This window comes from Phyllostomus hastatus, unplaced genomic scaffold (assembly GCF_019186645.2).
Source record: "Phyllostomus hastatus isolate PE091 unplaced genomic scaffold, TTU_PhHast_1.1 phas_scaffold_12, whole genome shotgun sequence".
Classification (NCBI taxonomy): Eukaryota; Metazoa; Chordata; class Mammalia; order Chiroptera; family Phyllostomidae; genus Phyllostomus; species Phyllostomus hastatus.
Window position 1 is genome coordinate 8,482,961 of NW_025334007.1, and position 18,429 is coordinate 8,501,389.

Genomic DNA, 18,429 nt, shown 5'->3' on the forward strand with positions numbered 1-18,429 from the left:
CAATTAGGTATGCTTTTTGCTGAGAATCACTGCACTGACTTCAAGTTCTATGAATATAAGGCCCATTGTTTTCTTATTTGTGTATACCCATTCACACTAAGCACGGTGCTTTGCAAATTTGTTGAAAACTCACGTGGATGTTTGAAATAGACAAGAGGCTTCTGGTATCAGTTCTGATGTGAGATGAATTAAGATAAATCAGTCAACTATTGCAAAGGTCTGAATCTTATGTTATTCTACAATTTCTGGTAGAAGGTGCTTAGAAAACACACGGGAACATGCTAGACATAAAATGATTTGGATTAGAACCTTGCTTTATTTAGATGTGTTCCACACGCTAAAATACAAACCTTCAAAGTCAACCAAGTATGTAGCATTAACATGCCTCCTCAAAAACCTATGAACTTACAGAACTCATGGCCATAGCTTCTAAACTATGAGGCAGCAGCTTCCATGCCCCAAAGAGCATACTATCATGAATATGGCATCAAGGCCCACATTAAATGCAAATTTTTAAAAAGCCAGTTACATAGTATGATCAGACTGCCCAAACTCAGCAAGATTCTGTGTTACCTGACACACCTACTTCTCAACTCTCTAAACTTGTTTCTCAACACTGGGTTTTTTAAAACATCAGCGCCTGGGCTCCACCCCAAGCCAATTAAATCAGAATTTCTGTGAGGCACCTATCATTTCTTAAAGTTTCTCCAGCAAATCTGTCAGTCTAGAACCACTGCTCTAACAGAATCTTATGAGGAAAAAAAAAAAAAAAGCACTGGAAAAGTGCAGAACATGGAGAATAAGTTAAAAATGAAAGGGTACAGCCTTTACTTTCTATCTTTCATCTCTTAAAGGTTCAAAAATCACTAATATTGGGTTGGCCAAAAACTTCATTTGCTTTTTCCTGTAAGATGGCTGTAGTTGTGCTTAGTTTAACTTCATTGCAAACAATTTTGTTGTAGATTGTATTGTATCAGCTGTCATATCAGTGTGCATTAACACAAAAACTTATCAAATTGGTGAGTTTTGCATAGCCATGTTAATATTGAAGGTGGAAGAAAATGCACATTTTTGGCATATTATGCCTTATTATTTCAAGAAAGGTAAAAACACAACTGAAGTGCAAAAAAAGATTTCTGCATTGTATGCAGGTGTTGTGACTGGTCAAGTGTGTCAAGAGTGGTTTGTGAAGTTTCTTGCTGATTCTTGCTGGATGATGTTCCAGTCAGGCAGACCAGTTGAAGTTGACAGCAATCAAACTGAGACACTGAGAATAATGAACATTATACTACACAACAGATAGACAACATACCCAAAATACCCAAATCAATAAAGTTACTGGTGTGTCTTGTATTTTATTGGGTTGGGGGGGGTAAAACAAACCCGCCCTGGCTGGCGTAGCTCAGTGGACTGAGTGTGGTCTGCGAACCAAAGGGTTGCCAGTTCAATTCCCAGTCAGGGCACATGCCTGGGTTGTGGGACCAGGTCCCGAGTGGGGGCCACGCGAGAGGCAATGGCACGTTGATGTTTCTCTCCCTTCCCTTCTCTCTAAAAATAAATAAACAACAACAAAACACACGGACTTTTTGGCAACCCAGTATTTTAAAAAAATGGCTAATATTAGAATCTTATAAAATTAGGCCTGGAAAGATCTTTGTCACCTATCTAGAATTACCTGGTATAACAGTATTTCCCAATGGGAGAGAGCTGTTGGATTTCAGGTGTCAACCAACACAGAAACAATTTCAAGGTTTCACAGGGCAAGGGTGAGAACTGCTGGCTCTGGTTTCATGTTCCAGACCAGGAAGAGAGGGGAGAGAAAGGTGTGTCCATGACAACAGTGCTCATGCTCTGGAGGATAATTTTATTTGAATCTCTTATTTTTTTTTCACTCATAATTGCAAAGATAAAGCAACATACAATATGAAACAAGGGAAGCTGGTCTTCATAATTTTGCACGTCCCAGTTTCTACTGATGTAACAATACTTTCAAGCCTGGAGCTATACTCAAAGATGAAGTATGAAAACAAGAAAAATTTTATTTCAAACAGGTTTGGTGGTACATGTGCTACAGCAAGAGCTGGTTGTAGCAAACAGTTTCATTTCAAACCTGCACTGATACATGATTTGAGCATGATCAAATTTCTGGTAGATTCAATGGAGGTTATATCTTCATCACCAAAAGGATGAGAGTAACAACGACTAAGGTGAAATCTATCCCCCAGCATTGCTTTGAAAATACACCCCCAGGTCGTTAATTAAAAATCTGACTTGATCCAAATTTTTCAGTCATCATCCACTGTGGGCTTGATAGTCACTCCTCTTCTTATTTGACCCCAACCAATTAAACTGCAAAATGAAAAAAAGAAAAAAAAAGAAATGGTGAGGGTTTTGTCTATTTCATTATCATTACCACACAATCATTTGACATAACTAGTTTTACTTGCTTATCTGCTAAATCTGAATGTTTCCAAAACCTCCTCACCCACAAAGAAAGCTCACACTATTGTCTTAGATTCTTAGACCCAGAGAGATGGGCTCTAGCCAGAATGAATGACAGAAAGAGAAAAAAAAAGTTGCTACTGTTGTATAAATATGTTCATCTTCACCCTATTAAAATATACCTACTCCTTCAGAGCCACCAGGAGGAGGCTTCCCATACACCTAGGGAACCATATAAAACCCCTTTAGTCTGATATTTTTAAACAATCTCATCCTCTATCCTTTTCTCTGTGAAAAATGCTTCTTTTTATCATTTATAGTACCTCAGCACATCACAGTGGCTTCAGCATGACCTTAGCTGGTAAAGGAAATTAATAGAACTAAAGGACTAGACAGTGTATCGGCAGATTACTCTCAGCAGAGGGACCTCTGCTCTCTCTACCAATGTGAGCTCTAATCAATGACCAGGCTGGAGTTTGCTCTAATCAATGACCAGGCTGGATCGCCACCTCCACTGCAGCTTTAGAACAGAATCCGCTTACGCAGGGGTTAAAACCACAATTCTAAAGACTGTAAGAATCATTCAGATGCTCTCACTTCTTTTAACAATTTTAACATACTTGCTCATTTTTAAGCAAAGCCTAAAATTTCACTTTGGATAGAGTCTTATTTTTTTTTTTTAATTTACTGATTTTAGACAGAAAGACAGAGATACAGACAGACATCATTTTGTTGTCCCATTTATGTATGCATTCACTGGCTGATTCTTGTATGTGCCCTGGACCATCCCGGGGCACAGAAACAGGGAAGCCTTAATGAGGGAGAAAAGGAGTAAAGAAAAAAACAGAGCCACAGGTGATCTCAATAATTATGGGGACAATCAGGACACAGGGTAGTCTGATTAAGAGGGTTTATATGAGACAAGCAGGAGGAAATGTAAAATGCACTGAAGCAGGCTTCTAGAAAGGTCCTGAGTATCAGAAAATAGTGAGAAGCTACTAGAAATTACTGAGCACAGCACAATAAACATGTCTGATTGAGCTTGGAAGTAACAAAAGGCGAACTAGGAATTAATTGAGATACCTCTAAGTGTGCAGTGATTGTAGTAGGGCTATGATGAGGTCACACAGGAGGTAAAGGGTCTAGAAACAACAGCGCTTTACGGACGATGAGCACACCTAGCACCATTTCCCACTAAAAGGAACTAGGGTTCCTTGGAGAAATGGCCAATTCTAAACTGGAGACGGGATGTACAAGATGACTCGGGAACATCCTGAGCCAAAAAGTTAGAAATTCTTCAAAAAAAGAAAAAGAAAAAGAAAAAGAAAAAGAAAAGAAAGAACACCAAACCGATGGGGACACGTCAGAAAGATACAGGATCCAACATGAAGGGTCTCTCTACTGGACAATTTGGGCAGCAAAATAGTAAGGACAGAAACAAATCATAACCTATTAAATAAAATAGGACTCCATGAGTTCATATTATAACTAGATAAGTAAAAAATGGGGAAGAAACAATGGCAATGATAAATAAGGAGTGGAGTTGGGGGCGGGTGATCACCATTTTGCAATCACTACAGTCCAGCTCAATTTAGACAGGAACCATCAGTGGACGATAAATCCAGGGTGGTGGGATTTGATGAGGAGCAAGCTACTTGCAAGAGTCCCCCTATAGAATGCTTATTAGCTGCAAGAGTAAAATGAGTAACCATATAGTGAAAAAATGGCCAACACCTTGAGTGCATGATCAAATTAACTTCAACGAGAAGGAGTACTCAGATACCACGTACTTCTGACTGGGAATCCCTGAGGAGACATCACCACCTATGTAAGTATTCCAGTCAAGAATACAAAACCTGCCCTGGCTGGTGTGGCTCAGTGGATTGAGAGCCAGACTGCAAACCAAAGGGGTTGCCGGTTTGATTCCCAGTCTGGGCACATGCCTGGGTTGCAGGCTAGGTCCCCAGTAGGGGGCACGTGAGAGGCAACCACATATTTATATTTCTCTCCCTCTTTTTCTCCTTCCCTTCCCCTCTGTCTAAAAATCAATAAATAAAATATTAAAACAACAACAACAACAAAACACCCTGAATCTAATCTTAGGAAACATCAGATAAACCCAAATTGAGGAACAGTCTATAAAGTTACTAGCTGGTATTCTTCAAAGCTGTCAAGGTCAACACAAAGAAAAGCTGAGGAAGTTTCCAAATAGAGAGACACGAAAACTGAATGTAGTGTACGACTCAGACTGAAAGGACATAGAGGACATTAACTGGGGCAAGCAATGAAACTGGAATACAGACTATAGATTTTAGCATTTTATCAGCGTTAAACTTCTTTAAGTGGTTATGCGAGTATCTTTGTTTTTAGGAAATATACACTGAAGTATTAAGAGATCAAGGAGCATGACTATATATAACCTACGCCTTTCACAGTTCAGAAAAATGTTCACATATACACATACACACAAATAAATTGTGCACTTGGAAAAAGGGAATACAGGAGTTCTGTGTGCAACTCTTGTTGATTTTCCTGTTAAGTTGACTTTATCTCCAAATGAAAGTTTTAAAAAGCCAAAGACAAGGGAAATATTGAACCAAATTCACTGGTTTTGCATAGGTGTCTATCACAAATCAGGGCTGGAAATACAGATTTCAAAGGCATCTAAATAAATAGTTGAGAATTAAAGCCACCATAACTGTTGTATTCAAGGAAAAGTGTGCATGTCTACCACCAAAAACTCAACAAAATTGACTGCCCTTTTAAAGATTTTTTAAAATTTAGTTTTATTTCTAGACAGAGGGGAAAGGAAAGAGAAAGAGAGAGAGAGAAACATCAGTGTGTGGTTGTGTCTCACACTCCCCCCACCAGGGACCTGGCCCTGCAACCCAGGCACGTGCCTCAAATGGGAATCGAACCAAGGACCCTTTGGTTCACAGGCCAGCACTCAATCCATTGAGCCACACCAGTCAGGGCTGACCGGGTCTTCTTCATTAGACAGTGACAAAGGCTAATAAACTTACCGCCAGTGTTTCTCAACTCTTCGGCTCAGGGCAATTTTTTCTCCTACTTCTGTGCACACAGGATTAGTCAGAACAATTTTGCCCAAATCGGCCTTGACTGCGCTGACTCTTCCTCCAGTTGACAGGGATCCTATGTTCACCATGAGCACTTCATTCTTAGACAGCTTTTGCACCTAGAAAAATAGAACGGGGGAAAATGATCCCCAAAATCGGTAAAACGCTTCCCCAAAATTACTGCTTATTTCTTTTACATCCCTGCCAACAATAGATGTCAGCAATTTCCCATTTCTGCCAATGTAATCGTACTGAGACTTTTGAAAAAAGCAAATGGGTAACTGACTATGGCACTGTCACATGTGACAGACCTTCCGCTGTTTGGTTTTGTTTCACTTTAAATGGACGGACATCTCAAAGCTCTCAGTGTTCAGGAAGTCAAATTTATTCACCTTTGCTTTTTTTTATCCCATGGTGACTGTTAAACTAGTCTTAACACCACTGTCACTTTTGGTAACAGGAACTACAGAAAGCTCTTACCTTTGCTGCTTTTTTGTCTCCTTCGGTGCGTACACCTAGAAGCCGTCTAAGCAGGAAATAGGAGATTTCCAATTCTGTGAAGATCTCAGGTAAAGCTCCCACTGCACCAAGCACCTGCCCCACCATTCGGTCAGCCCGGCACAAAGTGGGGTCGATTTTTGTTCCAACTCCTGATATAAAATAAGATTTTACAGATATGTATATTCTAACTTTTTTCCCCTATAAAGCTCTTTGTCCCAAAACTTACTCAAGGACAGCACATACCTGTACAGTTTCATACCCATATTCTCATAGCCATGTAACAGCTACATAGGTGTGACAAAATACCCACTTCATGCAAAATGGAGATGTAAACTCACAGGTTAGTTGGGCATTTGTAAACAGAAAGACTGTCTTGGTTTAAATTCTAAACAAAGGGCAAAAAGGTAATAGCTGAACTCAAAAATAAGTCTGAACATCTTTATTGACAGCTGAAAACACACAAAATTTATGAGTAGTTTGTGTAACATATTCATTTCTCCCCTGAAAGGATAATAAAAAAGATAGCTTAGCCCTGGCTGGTGTGGCTCAGTGGACTGAGTACCAGTCTGCAAACAGAAAGGTCACCAGTTCAATCCCCAGGCAGGGCACATGCCTGGGTTACGGGCCAGGTCCCCAGTTGGGGGTGCTCGAGAGGCAACCACACATTGATGTTTCTCTACCTTACCTTCTCTCTAAAAATAAATAAATAAAATCTTTAGCCCTGGCTGACGTTGCTCACTGGATTGAGTGTCAGCCTGCAAACCAAAGGGTTGCTGGTTTGATTCCCAGTCAGGGCACATGCCTGAGTTGCACACCAGGTTCCCAGTGTAAGGCATGTGAGAGGCAACTGCACATTGATGTTTCTCTCCCTTCCCCTCTGTCTAAAACTAAATAAATAATCGTAAATAAATAAATAAAACCTTTTAAAAGTAAAAAAAGAATTAAAAAAACAACACATGAAATTATCTTATAACCTGAAATCAACAGTTTAACCACACGTATGTTCCCCCATCCTATTCAATTATTAAAATACCCAATTAAAAATCTGTAATATATCTTTCTGGGTAATCCAATTCCCATGAAGAGTACCATGATTATCTACAAAGGAAAAGTGTAGGGATGACAGCAAATCCTTACCAATAAGACCTCCTGGAGCAGCATACTGAAGATCATTATGTTCCGCAAACAGTGACACAATTTTGGAAAAGATTGGCTTACACATGAGTTTTCCTTCACTATCTTTGGAAACAATACCAGGTCTGACCTCTATCTCCTGGCCCACCTGTAAAAATGTACATCAGCAATTAGAATTAATATAATTAGAATTACGGACAACACAATTCCCATTTATATACAAAAAGTCCTAACAGGAAGACCAGAAAACTGAAAAGGCAACCTTTTCTCTATTTCAAAGACCACAATTAAAAAAATAAGAAGTGAAAGAGATCTTCCAAACCAGAACCATCAACTGTTTCTAACCACCTACCATATATGTCTATCCCCGCAAAAAAGTGCTCCATTCTCACGAGGAGCCTATAAAGTTAGAGTTCAGACACATTCAAAAAACATTAATAGTATACAATGACACCTACATCAAGAACTAGACACTATAAAAAATGTTATTTTTCAATTTGGAATATCCATACTGTTTTCCTGACTAAGACCAGGGAAGTACATGATTTTCTAACCACCTCACTGTACATCTGAAACTAATACAGAATAATAATTGAATGTAAACTGTAATTGAAGAAAGAAAAAAAACGCCAGGGAAGAACAAATAAAACAAAAACACAACAACCGCTAGACTTTGGGTAGTCAGCACACAATGGAGCATACAGACATATTATAAAGTCATAAAAACCTGAAAATTTAAATAATGTTATTAACCAGTGTTACCTCAATTAAAAAAAAACACACACAAAAATTAAAACCTAATTTAGCCCTGGCTGGTGTAGCTCAGTGGATTGAGCGCGGGCCTATGAACCAAAGGGTTGGTGGTTCGATTCCCAGTCAGGGTACATGCCTGAGTTGCAGGCCAGGTCCCCGGATTGGGGTGTGTGAAAGGCAACCACACACTGATGTTTCTCTCCTTCTCTTTCTCCTTCCCTTCCCCCCTCTCTAAAAATAAATAAATAAAATCTGAAAAACACAAAACAAAACAATTTACCTTTAGCACTCCTTTTAGAATACTACCACCAGCCACACCACCCTTAAGGTCATCAACCTCACAGCCAGGTTTGTTGACATCAAAGGACCTAATAACTAAAAGAAAACAGAGTAAAACCAATTCTGTTAATTTTAGCTTCAGAGAAAATATTATTTTCTAACTTAACTTTCCTAAAATAGTAGACACATCAGATTTACACCATAAGGGTGACTTCGTGACAAAATCTAATATTATTACTCCAACTAAGTATACTGCAGCCTTACTTAGGATGGGAAAGTAGAAATAACTTCAAAGATCAGTGATAGGAGGCATTTTATGATACATCAATACTACAGAGTGTCATACAGCTATTAAAGAATGTAGAACCATATGTAATGATATGGGAGGATAACTTTCATGTACTATTAAGGGGAAAAAAAAACCCTATTTACTAAAGTAACACACAGTATGATCCCACTTCCACAAACAAAAACTAAAACAGCCCTGGCCCGAGTGGCTCATGTCGGGGGAGCATTGTCTCCTAGATCAGAAGGTCACCTGTTCGAATCTCAGTGAGGGCACGGACAACTGTACCCCAGTTGGGACACGTATGAGAAAGCAACCACTCAATGTTTCTCACATTGATGTTTCTCTCTCTCTCTCTCCCCTCCGCCCTCTATAGCAATGAAAAAATGTCCCTGGGTCAGGATAAAAAAAGATTAAAACAAAAAGCATGATATAAACAAAGAGAGGTAGGGGAATAATATACACCAACTGTTTACTTCGGTTACTTTAGGGCTAAGGGGCTAGAAGTGGGAGGTAGGAAAACCATGGACTTTTATTTCCATATATCCCTGTATTATATGATTTCTGAAATAAAAATTTAGTTTTAAAACTACACAACAACTCTAGGAACTACATGACTAGCACTTAGGTCCTGAGCGCAGTGTCCCTGAACAGAGGGTACACGTTGCAATAATCCAAGAGACCCTTCTTACAACACACAGGTGGGCCTTGAGTGAAGGCCCAGAAAGGCTCAAATGTCTGTTTTGAAAAGGCTCTTACATCTCTGGGTAGAAATCACAAGCTTAGATGATCAAATTACACCAACGTTGATAGTATGAACTTAAGTAAAAGTGAAAGGGACATGAAAATCTTCATTAATAGCCCTGGCTAGTGTGGCTCAGTGGACTGAGTGCCAGCCTCCGAACCAAAGAGTCACAGGTTCAATTCCCAGTCTAGGGGACATGCCTGGGTTGCAGGCCAGGTTCCCATTAGGGACTGTGCGAGAGGCAACCACACATTGTTGTTTCTCTCCCTTTCTTTCTCCCTCCCTTCCCTCTATAAAAATAAAGATCTTAAAAGAAAAAAATCTTCATTAATGGTACAATGAAATCATTTGTACGAGTTCTAATATCTTGTTCCAGACTACAATATAATTCCATAGAATACTATATTATTCACCTTGATCACATAATATGCCATATACTGAACACAAAAAGGTAAGAGTTCCTTCTATATTCAGGACTCTGTTCCTCAACCAGTAATGCAATCTAGTACTGCCAATACGATCTCAAAATCCATCAATTTCAAAGTAATTTCTATGAAGATTATAACTCATCATCACCTCTGCTGAAAGAGAAAATAGTAATAAACACTCTAAAGGGAGAAACACCAATGTAGAAAAGATCCAATAAGAATTAAAGACAAATCCTATCACTTACCAATAAGTCGGGGTTCTGAAGTAAAATCTCTTGGGGGTACTGGAATTTTCTTTACTATGTACTCACAGACAACTTCAATATTGTATTTCAGCTGAGCAGAAATTGGAATAATAGGAGCTCCTTCTGCTACTGTACCTATAGGACAAAATTCAGCCAAGTTAGAATTCTTCGATTTTACAAAACTTGTTCTATACATGTTACATGGAAGTGTTAAAATTTTAAATATATTCATAAATATATTTAATATACTAAAATGACAAAACTGTTTAAAGGAATAAAATATTAACACTCCTGGGAAAAAGCACTTTACCAGTTGAAAGATTTCTAATAACATGTAATTAACCTTCCAATAAATGTCAAGGTAAAATTACAGACTCTTTGCTAAGCAAAGACTGCTGCACATATAATATTTGCTCCTTATTAATTATATGTCAAACAGGCTGGTCAAAGAAATGGAACAAACATAATTAGATTTCAATCAATATGACTTATTCTTCTTCATTATGATAGGACTGAGTTCATGAGAAGTCAACCTTTCTAAGAAGAAAAACAAAGCTGAGAGAGAATCATGTCAACAGTGAGATGTATCATGTTTGGCCCTGGCAGGGTGGCTAAGTTAGTTGCAGTGTTGTCCCATACACCAAAAGGCTATGGGTTTGATTTCTGGTTAGGACACATGCCTAGGTTGTGGATTCGAACCCCAGTAGGTACACGTATGGAAGGCAACCAATCCATGTTTGTCTCTCTACAATCAACAAAATATATCCTCAGGTGAGATAAAAAAAAAAAGATGCATCATGTTTTTCCCTGAAATGAAAAACACTACACTGTTAGAGAAAGGGACCAGAAAGATTAAATAAATGATCATCAGTCCCCATTCTCAAAGTAGCTACCCAATAAGAACAATTTAAGACCTATTTTTTTTAATGCTTTTGTTCATTTTACTATCACTGAGGAGGAGTTTTTAAAACTGACAGCTTCCAGAATATGAGTTCACTTCTAACTTTCAAGCAGCAAAAATATACTTTAGTCCAGGGGTGTACAACCTTTTGGTGTCTCTGGGCCACACTGGAAGAAGAGTTGTCTTGGGACACATATTTAATACACAAATACTAATGAAAACAAAACAAAAATCTCATAATGTTTTAAGTAAATTCACAATTTTGTTTTGAGGGGCATTCATAGCCATCCTGGGCTACATGCAGCCTGCAGGCCAGGGGTTGGACACCCATGCCAGTCTATCAAATTCAGAAACAGATTTCACTAGTGGTAGGTAAAGAAAAATAAGACTTTAAGGCCCTTAAGTTTACCCTGTTTTAGATACTCTATTATATTAAGAGTTAAATTAACATCTGGTTTCTGGATTAAATGGCTCTCAAAGTGATTCACAGATGTATTAAGATACCATGGTGTCTTACCTTGTACAAATGCAAGGATCTGTTCATACTGTTCCTTGGCCTGGCTTTCTTTTACCAAATCGATTTTATTTTGTAGAATCAAAATATGCTTCAGTTTCATGATTTCTATAGCAGCCAGGTGTTCAGAAGTCTGAGGCTGAGGACAAGACTCATTACCAGCTAGATGATGAAGAATAAAACAGATACATGAGAATTAGCTGGAAATACTTCCCAGAAGAGGCAAATCCCTAAGAGATAGAAATCAGATTAGTGGTTGCCAATTGTGAAAATAACCAACAGTGTATTATAAAGAAACAGGCATGTTTTGTCAGGCACTCCAATGATCATCCTCTCTAAGCAGTGATGTTCAGCTGTCCTGTACTATATCTATCTGGCATACTTTTAAGAAATTATATTCCATAGCAACAAATCCCTCAACAGTGCATATAAGGAAGGTAGCACCACCCTAGCCGTGAAAATCCCAATTAAGGCCTAGACTTCTATACTTATTAAGAATGAGATTTGCATCTAAATAAAAACATTATATTGTTCTGGGCAGTGTGGCTCAGTGGTTCAAGTGTCATCCCACAGACCAAAGGGTTATGAGTTTGATTCCTGGTCCAGGCACATGCCTGGGTTGCAGGTTCGGTCCCTGGTCAGGTTGTGCGTGAGAGGCAACCTATCGGTATTTCTCTCCTGCATCAATGTTTCTGTCCCTCTCTCTCTTCCTCTCTCTCTAAAATCTGTGGGCATGTCCTTGGGTAAGGATTTTAAAAAACGAACATTATATATCAGTGTTACAGTGGACAGCTCAGAGACAAAAACAAAAAAACAAAACAACAACAACAACAACAAAAAAAAAACCCACCTAAACCCAAACATGTACTTTTACTTAAATTTAAAATAAACCATTTCATGTGATCTGAGTGGGGAAAATGAATTATTGACTTTTTAAAATATTTACTACCATATGAATTCTCATAAGACATCCACCCCCGGTCTGCCTTGTTTAACATTTTGTGATAGTTGGTAGGCAGGGATGCTGTCCTGGATTTCATGTTAGTTTCCATTCATGTCACCCTTAGGTAATGGGTATGGCCCTTAAAGGCCTTAGTTCCCCTTTAAATATTTCATCTTGGATTTGTTCCACATTGATTTGTCCAAACCAATTCTGATGTATTTACCTATCAACAGAAGAGCTGCATCCATCACTGCTGCACCGTTCAGCATAGTAGCCATCAAAATATCATGGCCAGGACAGTCAACAAAGGAAACATGTCTAACAGTGGAGAAATAGCAGTCAGTCCCAGATCAATCAATACTTCGAGATGCAAGTTACGGATTTCCCAAAATTAAATCACTTTACATGCAGAACACATTACATATAAAGATGGAAGAAAAATACTGAAATAATTCTTACTACTATAAAGTCAAGTGGTTACGTACAGGACTTGGTGTTTTTAGACCTTGGAAATAAGATTATCTACTTGCTGAGAGTCAAATCACTGCAGGTCATTGCAAAGTAAATGAAATTGGCTATGTGATAGCTACAAATAACCCAAGAACCAGAAACTCCCAAATCCAATTAAAGTAAATATGGTAGAGTAATATATAGGGAATGGCATGTATATGAAAGCTAAAACAGTGTTAACATAATGGGCATTGCCATCTGAAAAAATCATTTGCCAAAATTTTCTCCAGCACCTTGAAAAGCTGCAATTGCTAGTCTGAATTGGACGTGGCAGCACTATTTAAAACAAACCAACAAACCTGTATTACTCATTCAGAACCATTATGTTAAAAAAATGCATGCTTGCTCTGGCTGGTGTGGCTCAGTGGATTGAGCGCCAGCCTGCAAACCAAAAGGTCACAGGTTGATTCCCAATCAGGGCACATGCCTGGCTTGGGGGCGGGCAAGACGCAACCACTGATGTTTCTTTTGCATATTGATGTCTCCCTCTTTCTCCCTTCCCCTTCTCTCTGAAAGTAAATAAAAATCTTTTTTAAAAATTATTTACTTTCAGAGAGAAGGGGAAGGGAGAAAGAAAGAGAGGGAGAAAAACAACAGTATGTGGTTGCCCCTCACACACCTCCAACTGGGGACCTAGTCCACAACCCAGGCATGTGCCCTGACTGGGAATTGAACCACAGACCTATCAGTTTGCAGGCAGGGACTCAATCCACTGAGCCACACCAGCCAGGGCTAAATAAAATCTTTTTTAAAATAGTGTATGCTCATATTGTCATTATCTAAAACATGGATCAGCAAACTATGGCCCTTAGGCAAAATCCAGCCCAGTGTCACAGCACTCAAGCACACACTGTCTGTGTCTGCTTTCATAACACGAGAGCAGAGCGGGGTTGCTAAAACAGAGAACTCATGGCCTGCAAAGCAAAAAAATTTACTCTCAGGCCCTTTAGAGAAAATGTTTGCTAATCTCTGATCAGGGCCCATGGTATGATGAGACAAGTGAAACACTTGGGTGCAATATTTAAGGGAGTGACAGAAATCTTAGTAATCAAGATAAAATAATATTTAAATTTAATATTGTCAAAAACCAAAATTAGTGCCAAAAATCCATGATAAAACATCAAAATCTTAAATGAAAAAAGGATCGGTAACAATGCTGTGCTGAACCCAAAACAAGAAAAAGTGATATTGAATAGAAGAGGGAAAAAATACCCACAGTAATTTCAAGCCCATCCTTATTTGAATAAATGATAATTGTTTATCACAATTTCTTTCAATTAATTGAAAAAAAAAACATTGCTTAAAATACTACTTATCCTAACTACTAAGGGTTTTCAGCGTCCCCTCTCCCCCTTAAATTTTGGGCCCAAGGCAAAGGCCTTACTCACCTCTCCCTAGTCCCAGCCCTGACCCTGATCTAAAATCTCTTTGTGGAGCATCCCCAATACCCCAAAACATCACTAGGTTGATATTAGTACCCTCTGATAAGGAATCAGAAGACACAGCCATACTCATAAAATAGATGGCTAATAAATCCACGTACTTGAGAGGTTAATTAAGAATGGCTTTGTTCCCCTGCCCCCCCCAAGAACAGAAACAGTGCTGTTTAAAAGAAATTTAGGAAGCCTGACAAGAAAGAATCCCTTAAATCCAATAAGCTGTGTTTCCCTCCATTCCATTCTGCTTATATGATACTTTTCCTTTGGAGAACTTGCACATAAATAAGTATCTTAGATTTAAATACCTGACTTTTCAAATTATTGTCATTATAGCCACTATCAACATAAAATAATGGAAAAAATAACAAAACCACTCAGCAATTAGGTTCACTGTTTAATCCCCAGTTAAATATTTGAAAAAACACCGACCACAAGACAATAAAATATAAAGTGTTTTTAGCACCAAAGAGGTCACCTGACTAATTTGAAGTTCCCTTTGGTCCCTGGAATGTCTGTGGGGAACTCATCAGGTGTACTACTTCCACAGGATCGGTAACATTCTGGCCGAGGACAGCTTGGGTCATCAAGTTTATAAATCTAAAAGTTTCAATGAAAAGAAGATTTGGGTATGTTATCTGTACATTCCAATTAAAGTTAATTCCTAGTTCCACAGTACGCAGCTCACCTTGGCATTAGCATATCCAAGCTTGATTGTAATGTTTCTTTCGAGTTCATTTTTGAACCTGACAGTGTGAACTCCAGAAATAGCTTTTACAACTGTGGATTTCCCATGAGCTACATGACCAATTGTACCTACAGACAAAGTTCAAGAAATTAATTCACACACGCACAATTGCACGAATTTTTTTCCCCAAATACTGTTAAGAGTAGAAAACCCAAAGCCATAACTCATTATAAATATCCATGTAAAACCAGCAGTCACTTCAATTTTTAATCCTACATATTCTTTTCTATTAAAAACGTATTCTGAGACAGGAACGAAATGAATTTTCCATGCAACTGATAACCCTGTTCACAATCCATACTCAGTACCCTGGCTGGGTGGCTCAGTTGGTTGGAGCATCCTGTGTACCAAAAGGTTGCAGCTTTCATCCCTAATTGGACCATGTATGGGAAGCAACTGATCAATGTTTCTCTCTCTTCCTTCCTCTCTCTTTAAAACTAATAAATACATCTTCAGGTGAGGGTTTAAAAAATTATTTTCAAAAACCTCCGCATATTCAGCATACTAAAAACTATTCACCTCATGTTTTTAATCACAGAAAAGACTGCCTTCATTTCAAATAAACATTCAATAAAAAATATATAATGTCTTGTATATTCAGAAACTTTCCAGCATTCCCAAAGTGAAAATACATAGGTATGATGAGCCCAACCAAAAAGCATCCATGAAAATGAGAAAACAACTCAGGTTTAATTACGGTAATGCTATCAAGGGCAGCACAAAGTCTTACAACTTTTTAATAGCCTGATGGTAGAACCTTACTTTTAACTAGGTTTTACTGTGCTGTTTGTACAGACTCTCAAATACCCCAAATTTGCACTCAGTCGACTAACTTCTTCTCTAAAGTTCTAGGTGTCAATTAAGAAAAAAAATACTGTACTTAATAATAGCCTACATATCAAATAAAATTTTCAAAAACTCTGCCCCTGCAATAACTCTGTGGCGAGTATAGGCACATTTTTACTTCTTCCTTAAGGTGCTAAATGACTACCTATCACCTTACGCTATTAAACTTCTCATAGGTCTGTACCTTTTTTTTCTCACCTAGTCTGTAAGCTAGGCATGGACAACATGTGTTTCCACCCCAAATCTAGCAGGTGCTTTGCTCACAAGCACTCAACATCTCTTTGAATATTTGCATCTTCATATAATTCAGATAATCACACAAAGGGAGAGGTTAGAATCACTTGCCAGAGATCAAGCAACTCAGGTCTCCAATAAGTTCTTATCTTACCTATATTAATTGTGGCTTGTCTGCTGATAACTTCGTGTGAAAGTGGAGTCAATTTGCTAACATCCTGCAATCAAACATTTTACTTTTATTTTTAATCACTGTACAAAAGGCAAGTCAACTTTTCCTTTGACTTTACATGTGACCTACAGCTCACCGCCACGTAAACAGCTGTCTCCTACTTCTAAAGCGCTTTTCTTGTATAAACAATCTTGTACTCTGATGACCGAGAGGCTTTAAAAGTCCCTCATCGTTACAAGAAACTACACCTCCATTCACTATAGGAAATGTACAGGCCCGAGACCGCCCAATCTTGACAGCATTAGCACTGAGGATAGTGTAGACACTCCCTTCCCAGACCTTCATAAGTGACAACCTTAACGACGTTTAGGTTCCACGATCTCACACCCCACTGCCCAGCTCGCGGACTCGCCGAGGTGCAGGTGGCGGCGCCAGCTCGGCTTACCACCTCCCTAAGAGCTAGCCATGCTCCTGACAGCTCGGAACTGCTTCGTCTCAACGCCCCCGGGAGGCCCTGTCATCCCCCTTCCGAGTTCACTCCGCATCCTTCCAAACTGAAACCTTACCAATGTAGCAAGATCTTGGCGAGAAAGATGCGGCTGGCCGAGAGTCACGCCTGCCTCGCCCCCCGCCATCTTGCCCGGAGAGGAAGGAAGTGGGCGCGGCAACAGCCTCCCCATACATTATACAGCGAGGGAGGGGAGGAGCGAAAGCGGGACGGCAGACTAGGGCCCAGGCCGGGGACAGGAGGATGACCGGTGCAGCAGAACCTCACTGCTTGGACTTTTTCCTGATTGAGTTCATATAGTACTTGCCAGTAGGATTACTAGAAAACACGAAGCAAAGTTTCGGGGTCTATTCGCTGCAGACTTGTTGGTTTTTTGTGCAGGCAAGACTGAGGGCAGCCCCCAGAAAGGCCCCTGGCTAGGCGGGTGAAATTAACATCGCGCGCGCTTGCGCGGGAGAAGCCATTTCCGTTTCCCGTGGGGATAGCCGGAAGGGTTTCCCAGAACCTGGGAACCTTAACTAGGATGTGAGGACAGACTGTGGGAATGTCTTTCTTTACCAATTTCCGCAATTTAATAAGGCGAGGTCGGCTTGGGTCCGGCCCACCTGTGACGGAGCTATTGGCTGGGAAGAAGCCACGCGCAGAGCTGGCAACGTTCACTGCGCCTTGCGTCACCGAGCAGACGGCGGGGAGGGCGCCCTCGCGCGGAGGTTCCGCGGCTTAGGAATGGCAAAAACAGAGTCTAATAACTTGTTTTGGGAGAGAGGTTTCTAGTGCTAGAGAGATGGTCCGTGATGGCGCTAGAATCGAGTTAAGATAGAAGCTGGGTGTCCTTAAGAGCACCCAAAGAAAATGCAGACAACTATACTTGAAAAATAATAAAATAACTAATTAAAAAATATTGTAATAACTATATATGTACCCAGGTAGGCATTTGAAACACTGGGGTCCACTCTGTAAAGCACATGATTTTCTAACCACTCTGCTGTATATATGAAAGTAATACGGAAGTTGTTGAATGCAAATTGTGTAAAAATTTAAAAATATATACAATAAAAATAAAATACAAGGTCACCACTAACTTAAAAAAAAAAAAGAGCGCCCAAAGAGGGCTTTTTTGTTTTGTTTTAAAGCTGATCCAAGAACACCCACTTATTTAATGGACACATTACCCCTAAATAGGCATTTTGAAATTTAAAGATTTTTGAGCCTTAGTCCTTTTCTTCATCCAATATTAAAAAGAATGCAAGCTTTTAAAAAAATGTATTTTAATTGTTGTTCAAGTATGGTTTTCTATCTTTTACTCCCATCCCAGCCCACCCACCCAGACGAATGCAAGTTTTATTTCTCCCTCACGCCTTTATGCTTTACAAATTTTCCATCATTAACAGGTACTCATTCTAGCCAGAAAAAAAAAAATGTAAGGAGAGGTGAATAAGAATTGAGGTTACCTGTGTTAACTGAATACTTAAGTAAGATTAAAATGAATATGTTTTCATAAATTTTAGGTACAACAGTTTACTTGAAGTAGGAAGTTATGTTTCAATAAATGCATTTATTGGTTAAGTGATGGTAGAAACTGTACAATGCATTGTATTTGGGTGGAGGCATTTAGTTCTACATTTAGGAACTTACAAACTTATAAATTTAGAATTTATCTTACTTGTAAATAGTTGTGCCAACCAATTTAGAAAGCCCATCGAGGTGATAAAAATGTGGAATTAGTG

At 39.1% G+C, this 18,429-nt stretch overlaps 1 protein-coding gene across 2 annotated transcripts; it reads right to left on the bottom strand.

Annotated features, from left to right (window-relative positions):
• Positions 1–1,844: 1,844 nt before the first annotated feature.
• On the bottom strand, positions 1,845–16,893 carry EIF2S3 (eukaryotic translation initiation factor 2 subunit gamma). 2 transcript variants are annotated; one of them, XM_045856127.1, is made up of 12 exons: positions 16,761–16,853; positions 16,177–16,240; positions 14,883–15,010; positions 14,673–14,794; positions 12,472–12,566; positions 11,309–11,467; positions 9,891–10,025; positions 8,188–8,282; positions 7,158–7,302; positions 6,000–6,169; positions 5,466–5,638; positions 1,845–2,349 (listed from the first exon to the last, which is right to left on the bottom strand). In XM_045856127.1, exons 1-12 carry the CDS (start codon positions 16,827–16,829, stop codon positions 2,286–2,288), a joined length of 1,419 nt encoding a protein of 472 aa, XP_045712083.1. In that variant the 5' UTR covers positions 16,830–16,853; the 3' UTR covers positions 1,845–2,285. The 2 variants fall into 2 exon arrangements, with proteins under 2 accessions (XP_045712083.1, XP_045712084.1); XM_045856128.1 differs by lacking the exon at positions 16,177–16,240 and having other exon boundaries at positions 16,761–16,893.
• Positions 16,894–18,429: the final 1,536 nt, after the last annotated feature.